Here is a 12,809-nt window from a genome sequence, read left to right as displayed (position 1 = left end):
TGTAAGATGGAGAGACAAGGCAGGTGTTATTCTAAAATAAGAGACAGTAAACCCAACGCTGGTTGTATCCTCAATAAAAAATTAGAGTATATTATTTTACAATAGCCACACATCTTGTACAGTCACTGGACAGTATGTAAACACCTTGGTTAGGCAGCAATATATTAGTGAGATTGGAGGTAGGTTTTTTTTTCCCTAAAATAAACTTAAAGTGTAATATCTGAAAGACATTATCCACAAATTTTTTTGAGCATTGAAATCCGATACAAACTTGGAGACAAAAAGCAGGATTTGCTCCCAGCAGCCAACATTAGTTATTTGACAGCTGCTATTCAGCTGTGGAAACCTTTTGTGGCCATTTTACTGCACTGGAACACCAGAATAGGCCATGACTTTGAGGCACAATACAGGATTTCCTGTGCAGGGAAGAACACATGAATGGCAGCTGAAGCCCAGCTGCAGAAACAGTGTGTGCACCTTTACAGTGGAATGTGTAACCTTTGCAATTGAATAGACTGCAAACTTTGAAGCACATTGCACAATTTACCCAGAAGTAAACAACAAAAATGTTGATGGGCTGAAGCCCATCTGCAGAGATGTATAACACATTTCCGGTACCTGAGCACAACCAGAGACCAAGAGAGGAGTCAGGATTTGGTAATTGTGATAAACATTAACTGGAAGAGATGTCAGGCTACATGGCAGGAGCTGGTATTGGTAGTGGGCCTGTTGAAAGTGATAGAAGCTGGTAGTGGTGGCAGGCCAGAAGAGATGACAAGAGCTTGTGATGGTTGCAAGCCAAGAGATGTGGTATTAGCAGATAATGGTGGCAGGGCAAGAGAGGTTGCAGGGACTGGTAATGGTGGCGGTCCAGAAAATGTGGCAAATGCTGGTAATGATGCAAAGTACCGAATGCCAATGAAAAATTCAGTTGGTAACATCAGCAGCAGAGCAGGGGTTATATGCAAATAAGTCCACAGAATCAGAGGACAGATGGATTTAACTCTCAGTAACAAAACCTCCTACTTTGCTGAAGTCCATGGCACAGCAGGCCAGAAGCTCCACTGTGCCCACGCAAGTTCTGTTCACTGGTCAAGCCTTGATAGACACCCAATAGTCCATGGGGATCTCACTTTGAAGAGTATCAACATCAGTACTACATCCCAAGTGCTCTGCAATCATGTGATTGAGGCACTACCTGTAAGTGTAGTCTGCAGTTGGCCTTGTCCCCTATGGTTAGAAAAAGTCTTATAAGCATTGCTTAGCAGCCATTGTTTAGTAGCCACTGCTACTACACCTTTTACAAATGCGAGGGTTGAAGGCACATTGGGAATGAGAGGGGATCCTGTCACTATCAGAAAATGCAGCCAACAGGTTTCTCCACAGCACTTCCACTAAGTGATGCATTTTGTTCAATTTATGGGAATTCAAACGTGGCCACCTAAAAATGTCCTTTCTCCTTCATGTGGTCCATGTACAGGCATTTTAGCCTGAAAGAGCCCATTCACAACCTTGATTGTATAGGGGACACAGTATCCTCAGTGATCTTTCTACACTTACATACATTCTGGGGATTAGAAGAGGCACAACGACCCCCACTGCTAGCACCACAGACCACCTCCTTTATGCTCCTTCTCTGCCTCCTGCCACACAGGAAAGGAGGAGTAGACAAAAGGTGCCGGTAAGTCTGAGACAGCTGAAAGTCCTCTTCTTCCTAGTGCTGGGCCTCCAGTGCTTGGTCTCTAACACCATGCATTCTGTTCCAGGAGAAACATTAGAGGGATCTTGTAGTTAATCCCTCACTTGCAAGGTAAGTGGATGCTCACTCTTTTGGCCTAATGCAGGACCTCCTGGAATACAGAATGATAAATAGGAACCACTGCACCACTAGTTTGAGAACATGCTCCAGGCATGGTATGTGTGTGAAATTTCCCTGCTGAAGAGTGGCCAGCAGGTTGGTGCTGTTGTTGCACATATTCTTACCTGGCATAAGATGGCAAGTGGGTCAGCCAGCTCTTGTCCTGGCCCCAGAGAGCTTCCATAATCTCTGACCCAATGTGGCTTCTGCCCCCCAGGCATACCAGCTGCTAAACAGTATGGTGTTTTGCCTGGGTCATTGCATGGGGGAAAATGGCGGTCAGAGGATAAGACCAACGAGGGGGAGGAAGTGGAGGGTTTAGTGCAGTCACCAACACCATGTTTTTTGAAGGATATATTGCGCCCATGATCATGTTAACACTGCCTAGAAACACAGACACATTACCTTCCCCATGCCAATGGAGTGCAGTAATGGCAGCCAGGGCAAAATAATGTTTGCTGTACACTGTTGTGTAGCACAGGCCATAAACTCTTGGAAGGGGACCAACTCCATGGGAGCAGCTGCAAAGTCAGAAGTTTTGGCAAGCTGGCATTGAGATGCTAAGTATAGGAGTGATTAGGGGACATTTGATTTTCTTCCGCTTCAGCAGTTGAGACACCTTCCTGCTCAAGGATGCTTCTGAAGATGATGTGGGTGGGTGTTGAAAGACTTATGGAGAGGTTCAAGTCTTCACTTGACCCTAATCAGCATGGTCCAATGCTGACCCTCTTCCTCCCTTAATGTGGTATAAGGTAAGCCTCTAAAAACCACTTGTGAGAATTCACTCCCTATCGCTAGAGGCTGTAGATTTTGGAGCGGATGCATATAGCGAATCTTGTGGAGGTGGGAGAGGTGGGAGGTGAGGAACAGGTGGGAGGAGTGTGGGCCTTCTGTTGCCTATCAATATCATTTGGATATTGCGCCCACTGAAATTTGTGGTGCATATTTATGTGCCTCCTCCACATGTGCTTCTCAAGTGGCTGGTGATTTTTCCATGGATGATAAACTGCAGGCAGGGCTGCATAATGCAACAGAGCTGTCAGCAGCAGATATGTTAAAAAGGTCAAGGTTGCAGAGTCTATGGACTGGCCCTGGAATTAGCAGTGGCCTGTACCTGGAGACAGTGTCATCCAGTTGAATTGGAAGGCTGCTCCCTCCAATCCTCTGCAAGCTTCCCCTAATGTCCCGAAGGACAAACCCCCCACCTCCCCATCATTGCTGTCAGCCCTGGAGCCAACTTGGCAGTAAGCTGCAGCTGCAGAAACATCACTGCATCTTACAGATTTCTGCCTGATGGCTCCTTTCTCTATAGTCCTGGTGCTCTCTTCCTCATTCTCATCATCTGAAATGATGAATTTTTACCTGACTATGATCCACCTCCTGCACCATGCACCTGGGAGGAGGAAGGCTTTGTCAACAACTTAGCTGCCTCCTGTGCGCGCTGTGGCTGTAAAGCATGCAATTGTCAGAAGAAGCCTTTCAATATTGTAGTCCGACCACTACTTTTTTCCTGCAGAACCTGATCACCGCCCTAATACTTCCACATGTATAACATTTGCCTTTCCCTTTAGAGGATTGGATTGCCTAACTTTTAATGGCAATAGAGAGAATAAGGTTGTGGTGCGTTGCTGCACAAAGTATGCCGTAACAGGCTGCTAAGGGCGGGTTTGCCTGAGCCTGAAAAAAAAATTGCGTGGGGGCCCCCCGAAAAAAATTATACCAGACCGTTATCCGAGCACTCAACCTGGCAGCCCCCCTCCTGATCCATAACAGGCCTCATGCCCTCAACATAGAGAGGGTGCTTTGGTGTCCCCCCAAAGCATCTTGTCCCCATGTTGATGGGGACAAGAGCCTCATCCCCACAACCCTTGCCCGGTGGTTGTGGGGGTCTGTGGGTGGGGGGCTTATTAGAATCTGGCCCCCAGATACCAGCCGTGATGTAATCAGGTGGCCCAGCCCCTTTGCCTATATAAGAGCTGTCAGCGCGAAAAGGCTGCAGTCGCAGGGACACCTCCCATTGAGGCAGAGTTTTTCATTTTTTTTTTTTGGTCTGTCAGCATTGTAATTGACGATGGATTTACATAATCTTTTTAATAAAGGAATTGTCAAAAACTGTCTCCTTTTTTGGTAAATGAGTAGGGGTATGAATCTGGGGGCACTTGTTAAAGGGGCTTGGAGATTCCGATAAGCCCCCTGCTCGCAGACCCCCACAACCACTGGACAAAGGGTTGTTGGGATGAGGACCTTGTCCCCATCAACATGGGGACAAGGTGCTTTGGGATGGGAGCCAAAAGCACCCTCCCAATGTTGAGGTCATGTGGCCTGGTACGGTTTTGCGGCCTGCCATGTTGCGTACTTGGATAAGGGTCTGGTATGGATTTTGGAGGGACCCCCACGACATTTTTATTTTATTTTGGCACGGGGTTCCCCTTAAAATTCATACCAGACCTAAAGGGCCTGGTATGGATTTTGAGGGGGAACCTCACACCATTTTTTTTTATTATTTTGGTGTGGGATTCCCCTTAATATTAATACCAGACCCAAAGGGCCTGGTAATGGACTGGGGGGGGGACCCACTCCTTCTTTTTTTTTCAATGATTTTTATCTATATTGCCGGGATCCGACAATACATTACAGCCGCGATCAGTTTTAAATTACATTTTTTCCTTTTAGAAATGCCATTTTACTGTGGTACTGTTATGAACACGGGAAAGATGTGCTACTTTACAGGCAGAATAAGGAGACCCCCCCCCGGCACAATATTTAAAGGAATATTTCATTTTTATTGTTTCACTTTATCCATTATTAAAATCACTGTTCCTGAAAAAAACATTTGCATTGATACATATCCCCTGGGGCAGTACCGGGTCCCATATAAGCCTTTAAAATGAGCACTTTTGGTTTTTCATGTTCATGTCCCATAGACTTTAACGATGTTTGCGTTTCTGCCTGTTCGCATGTTCTGCTGCGAACCGAACCGGGGGGGGGGAGTGTTTGGCTCATCCCTAGTCATTAAAGCGGGGGTTCCGCAGGAAAACGTTTTTTTTTTAATAGGTTTATGTAACGCTGATAGTACAAAGAAACTTGTACTCACCAGTCCCATAGTCGCAGCCGCTAGGATGACGATTTCCCCAAAAAGGATATTTTATAAAAATGTATGATGGACATTGCCATCTTTATTGCGGGCACTCTGAAGCCCTCCTGTATATACACCGCTCTATCCCGCGCATGCGCAGTGTGACGGCGAGCCGCGCCGTCAACACTGCATAGTTGCTAAGACAACGGCCGGCAGCGTCCTGAAAAGGACACTCCCCGCTGTGACCAGCAGACAAGTCATGAGGACTAGACCCTCGTGATCAATCCCACAAGACATTGCGGCGATGGTGACACACCCAGTCCCGCACACCTAGAACCAGGAAGTGCCTGCTTCAGGACAGGAAAACAAGGTATCTAGATTTTTTATAATTTTTTCAACTGCGGACTAGTAGTAGACATCCAGGCCACTATTATTTAAGGCAAAGTTGTAGTTGTCCTAGTTAGGCCCCATGCACATTTGAGGTATAAAATGCTGCTTTTACAGGCGTTTGAGCTTTTTTTCATATTTGCCTATGTGTCCATGCACACTATAGGCATTTTCAGGAGTTTAGAGGCAGAAAAAACCCCCATTAAAGTCCCATTCAGGAGAAGAGCTTTTGATCATTAAAACCGCTTGATGCACCTAAACATGGACAAATGCACGTAAACACATCTAAAGATGCTCTAGGCATCTTTTATTTTCTGGCCAATGAAATAAATAAATGCCCAAGCGCTTTCTGTGTTTAAATGCGTTTGCAAAAACATGGCCTAGGTGTATTTTTGAAGCTACATTTCTCTTGCCACGAGCAAAGTGGTTTAAAATCCCCAGTGTGCTTTAAGCATTAGATTGATGTCTTTCTATTGCTCTAGTTTACCTTGTTAATCAGTTTGGACTATTTTCATAAAAATGCAGTAGATTTTGCACACATCTACTTAATTCTTTGTAACTTTGATAACGAATCTGTATTGCTCAAACCTTCCTGTAGTGACACACAAATGAAAAATGAAAGCAACACAGGAATACTGGAGGTTTGAGCTTTTCTGCATCTTAGATCTCCGTTGGCAAGTGTTTCCAAAGATGGGTTTTTCCAGCAAAAGGTTATGGTAGAGGATACAAATTATATATATATATATATATATATATAATATAATTTTATGTAAAATTATAACCAATTTAAATGTTTTTTTTTTGTTTGTTTTTTTAACAGTTTGAACTTTTCCATAGACCTTGCTACTGATTTACAATATCAGATCCCAGAAATGTGGAAGGATGTGGCAAGTAAACTCAAACTGCCTTTTGATACCGAAATCAACTATCACCCTGAATATGACAAATATTTTGTAGGTAATTGATGCCGTATCACATAGACTGTTCCAAAGCATGTGCAGTCATGTGAATGTGGTTTGTGTAACTGCATAAAGCTTGCAGAGAATTTTAAAGGGGATGACGTTTTTACAAATAAGACTATTGTTGTTAATCTCCTTAAGCCTAGTACACACGATCAGAAAATTGGATGAAAAATACCACTTTTGAAGCAATTGTATGATAAGCTGACAGTTCACCTGAAATTATCCGAAAGCCTCGTACACACGCACGGTTTTCTCGGCAAGAAAACTGCTGGCAGAGCTTTTTGCTGAGAAAACCGTTCATGTATATGGTTTCTTGTCAAGAAAACTGTCATGAATCTCGACGAGAAAAATAGAGAACCTGCTTTTATGGATAACAAAAATAGGATTCTTCAGGAATAAAACTGGAGCTGTCTCTAAAATAAATTAAAACTTACATAAATTATACATATGATTAATTATGTTGTATTGTCTGGTTCATTACAAAAACATCTAGTCGTGAACTCAATTAGATAGGTGGGGGCTTTAAGGGAATATTATTCTAACATATTATTTATAATGAATAAGTGAATGATGAGCGCAAAGATAAATGGAATATTGCATATAACACATCAATTATGTGAACGATTAAAGAATAATATATCAGATCCTCTAAATGAGGAAATAACGCAAAAAACCCCAATCACCACTAATAACTTGTGGCAACTGAGGGGGTATTGAATACAATAAAGTGTCCCAAATGTGATAAATAAACAAAGTGTCCCAAGTGGCAACAATAAAATAATCCGTGTATGGGAGCTGGCAGCGATGAAATATATCCAGTTATATGTGCTGTAAAAATTTCACACGACAGCTGGGCTCACAGAGCGCTTACCTCCCTCACGTGGGAAAACAGCATAGAAATCCTCAGATGGAATGTATACAAACTTCTCCCTTCTCGGATGGGCGACTGCAGTCCAGTGGACTCTCTCCAGAAGCGTGTCCTTCTCTCTGTGTGCAGTTCCAGGCTTCACCAAAATGGCCGCTCCGTATCCAAACAATCACAGGTGGTTGAAAGAAAAGAAGGGCTCCAATAGTGAAGTATTTCCAAACGGAGTTTTAATAGACTTCCAAAATGAATAAAAATGCTAAGCATGAAAACTTAAAAATAAAATAAAACAACACAAAGTGGCAAACAGCGGTGGTGCGGACGGGATGCCGCGTCACTTTCGGTTACGTCTAGATGCGCCTTACGCGTTACGTCACGACACGTGACTTCATCAGAGGCAGAACCGGAAGTGACGCGGCATCCCGTCCGCACCACCGCTGTTTGCCACTTTGTGTTGTTTTATTTTATTTTTAAGTTTTCATGCTTAGCATTTTTATTCATTTTGGAAGTCTATTAAAACTCCGTTTGGAAATACTTCACTATTGGAGCCCTTCTTTTCTTTCAACCACCTGTAATTGTTTGGATACGGAGCGGCCATTTTGGTGAAGCCTGGAACTGAACAGCTGTCGTGTGAAATTTTTACAGCACATATAACTGGATATATTTCATCGCTGCCAGCTCCCATACACGGATTATTTTATTGTTGCCACTTGGGACACTTTGTTTATTTATCACATTTGGGACACTTTATTGTATTCAATACCCCTGATTGCACACCTCAGTTGCCACAAGTTATTAGTGGTGATTGTTTTTTTTTGCGTTATTTCCTCATTTAGAGGATCTGATATATTATTCTTTAATCGTTCACATAATTGATGTGTTATATGCAATATTCCATTTATCTTTGCGCTCATCATTCACTTTATTCATCCATTTTTTTTGTTGTTAGCACAATTTAGATTTGAGCTGCATTGATTTTTTCATTTATATTTTGTCAGCACATTTTTCACCCTCACTTTGTTAGTATTGGCTAGCGCTTTAGTCACCCCCCTTTTTTTATATTATTTATAATGCAGTATTTTTATATCCTGTGCATATGTTTTTGCAGGTGAGAAAGTGAAACAGGCCGATGTGGTCCTGCTTGGTTACCCTCTGATGTTTCAAATGACTCCTGAACAACGCAGAAATGACCTTTTAATCTATGAGTTAGTAACAGACCCTAATGGCCCTGCTATGACATGGGTAATAATAGTTTGCTTTACATTGGTGATTTGTGCTTTTCTACACTGATCTCTGCTTTAATAATTGTAGGTAAAAGATAACCATCATAAAAAAAATGATATTCTCATAACTGTATGAGATTATTACAAAGTCATAGGGGTTGATTACTAAAACTGGAGAGTGCAACATCTGGTAGAGCTGTGCATGGTAGCCAATCAGCTTCTAACTTCAGCTTGTTCAATTAAGCGTTGACAAAAAAACTACAAGCTGGGGGCTTTCTATGCAGAGTTGCACCAGATATGGCACTCTTCACTTTTAATACATCAACCCCATAGTATTTGAAACACAAATACATTTTTTATTATTTTTTTTATATCTACATTTAAAGTGGTTGTAAAGGCACAAGTTTTTTTTACCTTCATGCATTCTATATTTGAAGGTAAAAAAACCTTCTGCAGCCCCCCCCCCCTCCAATACTTACGTGAGCCCCCTCTTGATCTAGTGATGTCCACGAAAACATTACCTGATTGGCAGCAGCAGGAGCAATTGGCTCCCACTGCTGTCAATCACAGCCAGTGAGCCAACCATGAGATGTAGGGGGTGGGGAGGGGCTAAGCCGTGGCTCTGTGTAGTTTGGGTGCCCCCATAGCAAGCTGCTTGCTGTGGGGGTAGAAGGGAGGAGCCATGAGTGCCGAGGGACCCAAGAAGAGGAGGATCTGGGCTGCTCTGTTCAAAACCACTGCACAGAGCAGATGAGTATAAGTTGCCCCCCTAATATAATCAGAGTTTTTGTTTGTTTTTCTTAGAAGCACTTGATTAGAGCCTGGGGCTCTATTTGGCTTAAAAAAATGTATGTTCTACGCCCTGAACCCACCCAGTTGCGTGACAATAGTGAATTAATATTTTCTATTGCCTTCCTGATTCTCCTCCTGGCAAATTCCAGCTCAGAAAGCGGGTCCTGAGACCCGATTTTCCGAGAGGAGAAGCAATCCTAATGGCCGCCAAGGAGGAGGAGGCGGCACAGAGGCCTGCTGCCCGGAGGAAGTCCGCTACCTAAATGGGGTAAGTGCAGGAGCAGATCGACTGCCAGGGGGGTAGCGGCATTGCACCCAAAAAAATATAACACCAGCTGCCACTGGTCTGTGCCATGAAGTTTTTGATAATATTATGTTGGCAGGATCTCAGACTAATTGGATACCCCTCAGACACAAATGCATTCAATCTCCTGCCAGACTGCCCAATCAGGCATTCAATGACTTTACCTATTGATATTGGGCACACAAACATCCACCGTGGCTCTGTTTTAATGCAGGAGTCAGTGGGATCCTGGAACAGCTGATAGATGAGTATCTGAATATTTCTGCTCAGAAACAAGACAACAGGAACAGTGGGAGCTTAGAAAGAGTCCAGATCTGCTTTCAGTGTGCGTCAGTAAAAATGTATATTTAATGACTAATTTTAGGGGTATTGCATTTCATTTCCTTTTTTGTCGGAACCCATATAAGCGATACTGTGTTTTATATACCACATGCTTACTCTACATAGTGATTGGCCTAATTTAAAGCCACCCTGACCAAACTTTCTCTTTTGCATTTCAAATAATAACATATTTTCTTTTTCAGAGTATGTTTTCAATTGGTTTGATGGAATTAAAGCAGATTGAAGCTGCTCAAACACAATTAAAGAAATGCTTTGCAAACATAACGGAACCTTTTAAGGTGAGATATTGTTGGGTGAATGTCATGCTGCAACATACTGTAATAGTAGCTTTGGGTCATTGAAGTCATATCATTACTGCAAGTGACATTACTGACCCAGGTCTAGATTTCCGCCTGCCTGACCTCTCTTTAACAAACGAAAATCTGAATGCTTACCCAATGCTTGACTTTGTATCACATTTATTGTTTTTAGATTTGGACAGAATGTTCTGATGGGTCTGGAGCTGTTAATTTCCTCACAGGAATGGGAGGATTTCTGCAAGCTATACTTTTTGGTTATGCAGGTTTCAGGTTTGTGATAACAAATGCTAATATGAGGCTCTGTTTTGGTGTTTTTTAAATTTTTTAATGCTTAAGTGCCGGTTCACATAGGGGCAACCCGACTTACAGCGTGACTTTGCAAGGCAACTTCAGCACGACTTCAGCATGAATTGGAGCAACTTACAACACAACTTAAAGTTGCCTCCAGGACAGGCGACTTTGGCTGTGGCCAATCACAGAATAATCAGCTCTGTGGGAGGGAGGTGAAGTTGCTTCAGTTAAGACAGTGATCCGACTTTGGAGGCAACTTCCATTGAAATCAGTGGGTAAAAGTTGCCTACAAGTTGCCTAGAAGTCGGCTTGAAGTAGTACAGGAACTTTTTCTGAAGTCAGAGCAAATTCAGTAGTGTGCATTAAGACGGCTCTTATTCACTTCAATGGAATTACTCATGTCGCGCAACTTGGGGCGACACAAGTCGGGCCCAAGTCGCAGTAGTGTGAAACGGCACTTATGGTTTAAATAAGATGACAAATTACACAACTCACATGTTTATGTGTAGAGCAAAATCATTACAAGCAATCATTTTTCCTTTGCAACAAGTCAGATAGTATATTGTAGCATGTCCACTCACAGAAGAATCAGAAATAACATCTCATATTCAATAACATGTTGTGTGTGTGTTTTTTTTTTTTTTACTAATGATGCCCTGTTCCATTCAGAATCAACAAACAAAGCCTGGACCTGGACCCGGTTGTCACTGATGAAATCAAAAATTTGCAGATTACTGGGGTTTCTTATCTTGGGAATAAACTTAATTTTACTTTCACAAAATCTGTTACAACTGTGGAGTTGACATCGGCACACGGAAATCCAAAGGACTCACTGGTTATCTCATTTGACCAATTAACACCAGATTTACCACTATATATTGGTACGTTAGTACACCTATCCTGTTGTTGTCATATACTGTGATTTTTGTTATTTAGTTGGCAATTTAAAAAAAAATTATGGCGGAAACACACTCTTAAAAATACTTGTTTTGCTAATAATTCTTTATTACCAATTATATTATTATTGTACTTTATTTCTTTTTTGCAGGGCAACCAGTTTCCTTTCCAACGAAAGCAGCCCATGTTCAACCAAAGAGTACCTGTATTTGACTCAACGTTGCCCGGATAAAGTAACCTGGATCCTGGATGTTTTGCTGTTGAGACTGACTGATTTTTGGTTAAAGTTTAATAGAAGGTCTTCCTGGGTGTGTCAGAGACAAATCAGTCTATAAATACAGACGTGAACACAAATATAGATGCAGATATTGAAATTTATGCATTCCATTAACTTAAAGCCGGGGTTGACCTAAAAATAAATTTTTAACATTACATTCAGCCGAGTTGTCCTACTGACAATCGGCTGTTTTTTTTTTTTTTTCCGTACATGCCGACTTTCACCGCCGCTTCCGGGTATGTCTTGTGCGGGACTGGGCGTTCCTATCTGATTGACAGGCTTCCGACCGTCGCATTCTACGCGTCACGAGTTGCCGAAAGAAGCTGAACGGCGGTGCGGCTCTATACGGCGCCTGCGCACCGACGTTCGGCTTCTTTCGGCAACTCGTGACGCGTAGTATGCGACGGTCGGAAGCCTGTCAATCAGATAGGAACGCCCAGTCCCGCACAAGACATACCCGGAAGCGGCGGTGAAAATAAGGTATGTACGGAAAAAAAAATAAAAAAAAACAGCCGATTGTCATTAGGACAACTCGGCTGAATGTAATGTTAAAAATAGATTTTTTGGGTGAACCTCCACTTTAACTCTTGTAATGTTTTAATGTTATTTGTGTAAGGTCTTTACAAAACAGAAACAGATATATTTCTGTATACCCATCGCAGCTAGGACACTGCAGACTCATAAAAATGTTATTATAATATCAGTTCACATTTCTGTCTTTAGTCCTTTTTTTTTTTTGCAGAAAGGCTGTCATGAGTTATGGTACATCCGCATCCCTGACTAGCCTTATTTTTTGCAGCATAGTAAAAAAAATTATACTTTAATGCTACATCTTTTGTTGAAAAAACTACCATGTTTATACGGTACACTAGTGCTGTGCTTTGATTATTAAACTCCTGTTTATCACATTTTTCTTGTCTCCAATGTTTTCATTGCTAGTTCCAGAGGCAAATATATTTTCATACGGCAGTTTAACAGCAAAGGGTTGACAGTTAAGTGCTAAAGCTAAATGGCCACTACTGTTATTAAAGAGCATGAAAAACTCAACATAAGCTCTACGCCCAGGGAAGGGCTGCCAGAGTTAGTCCTGGGGGGCAAGTCCAGTCCAGTGGCCCAATAAACCACCGAATCAGCTCACCATCACCAGTGTGTGTCTATCATAGGAGCTGGTCCATAAGGCAGGACTTCGTATGACAGCGGCCACCAGGTAAGCGCGAGATCCCTGCTGTGTAATCG

General features: G+C 42.4%; 1 protein-coding gene across 1 annotated transcript in view; it reads left to right on the top strand.

Annotated features, from left to right (window-relative positions):
• PGGHG (protein-glucosylgalactosylhydroxylysine glucosidase) overlaps positions 1 to 11,760 on the top strand; it is a 52,622-nt gene extending 40,862 nt beyond the window's left edge. Inside the window, exons 9-14 of the mRNA XM_040328913.1 lie at positions 6,142 to 6,278; positions 8,257 to 8,390; positions 9,992 to 10,087; positions 10,281 to 10,378; positions 11,069 to 11,280; positions 11,448 to 11,760. Of these exons, the coding sequence (XP_040184847.1) occupies positions 6,142 to 6,278; positions 8,257 to 8,390; positions 9,992 to 10,087; positions 10,281 to 10,378; positions 11,069 to 11,280; positions 11,448 to 11,509 (739 nt within the window). The 3' untranslated portion in view covers positions 11,510 to 11,760. The remainder of the gene's footprint in view (positions 1 to 6,141; positions 6,279 to 8,256; positions 8,391 to 9,991; positions 10,088 to 10,280; positions 10,379 to 11,068; positions 11,281 to 11,447) is intronic.
• The last annotated feature ends 1,049 nt before the right edge of the window (positions 11,761 to 12,809 follow it).

The sequence above is a fragment of the Rana temporaria genome, chromosome 11 (assembly GCF_905171775.1).
Source record: "Rana temporaria chromosome 11, aRanTem1.1, whole genome shotgun sequence".
Lineage (NCBI taxonomy): Eukaryota > Metazoa > Chordata > Amphibia > Anura > Ranidae > Rana > Rana temporaria.
The sequence above is the reverse complement of the archived record's forward strand: the minus strand, read 5'-3'. Positions and strand labels throughout refer to the sequence as shown.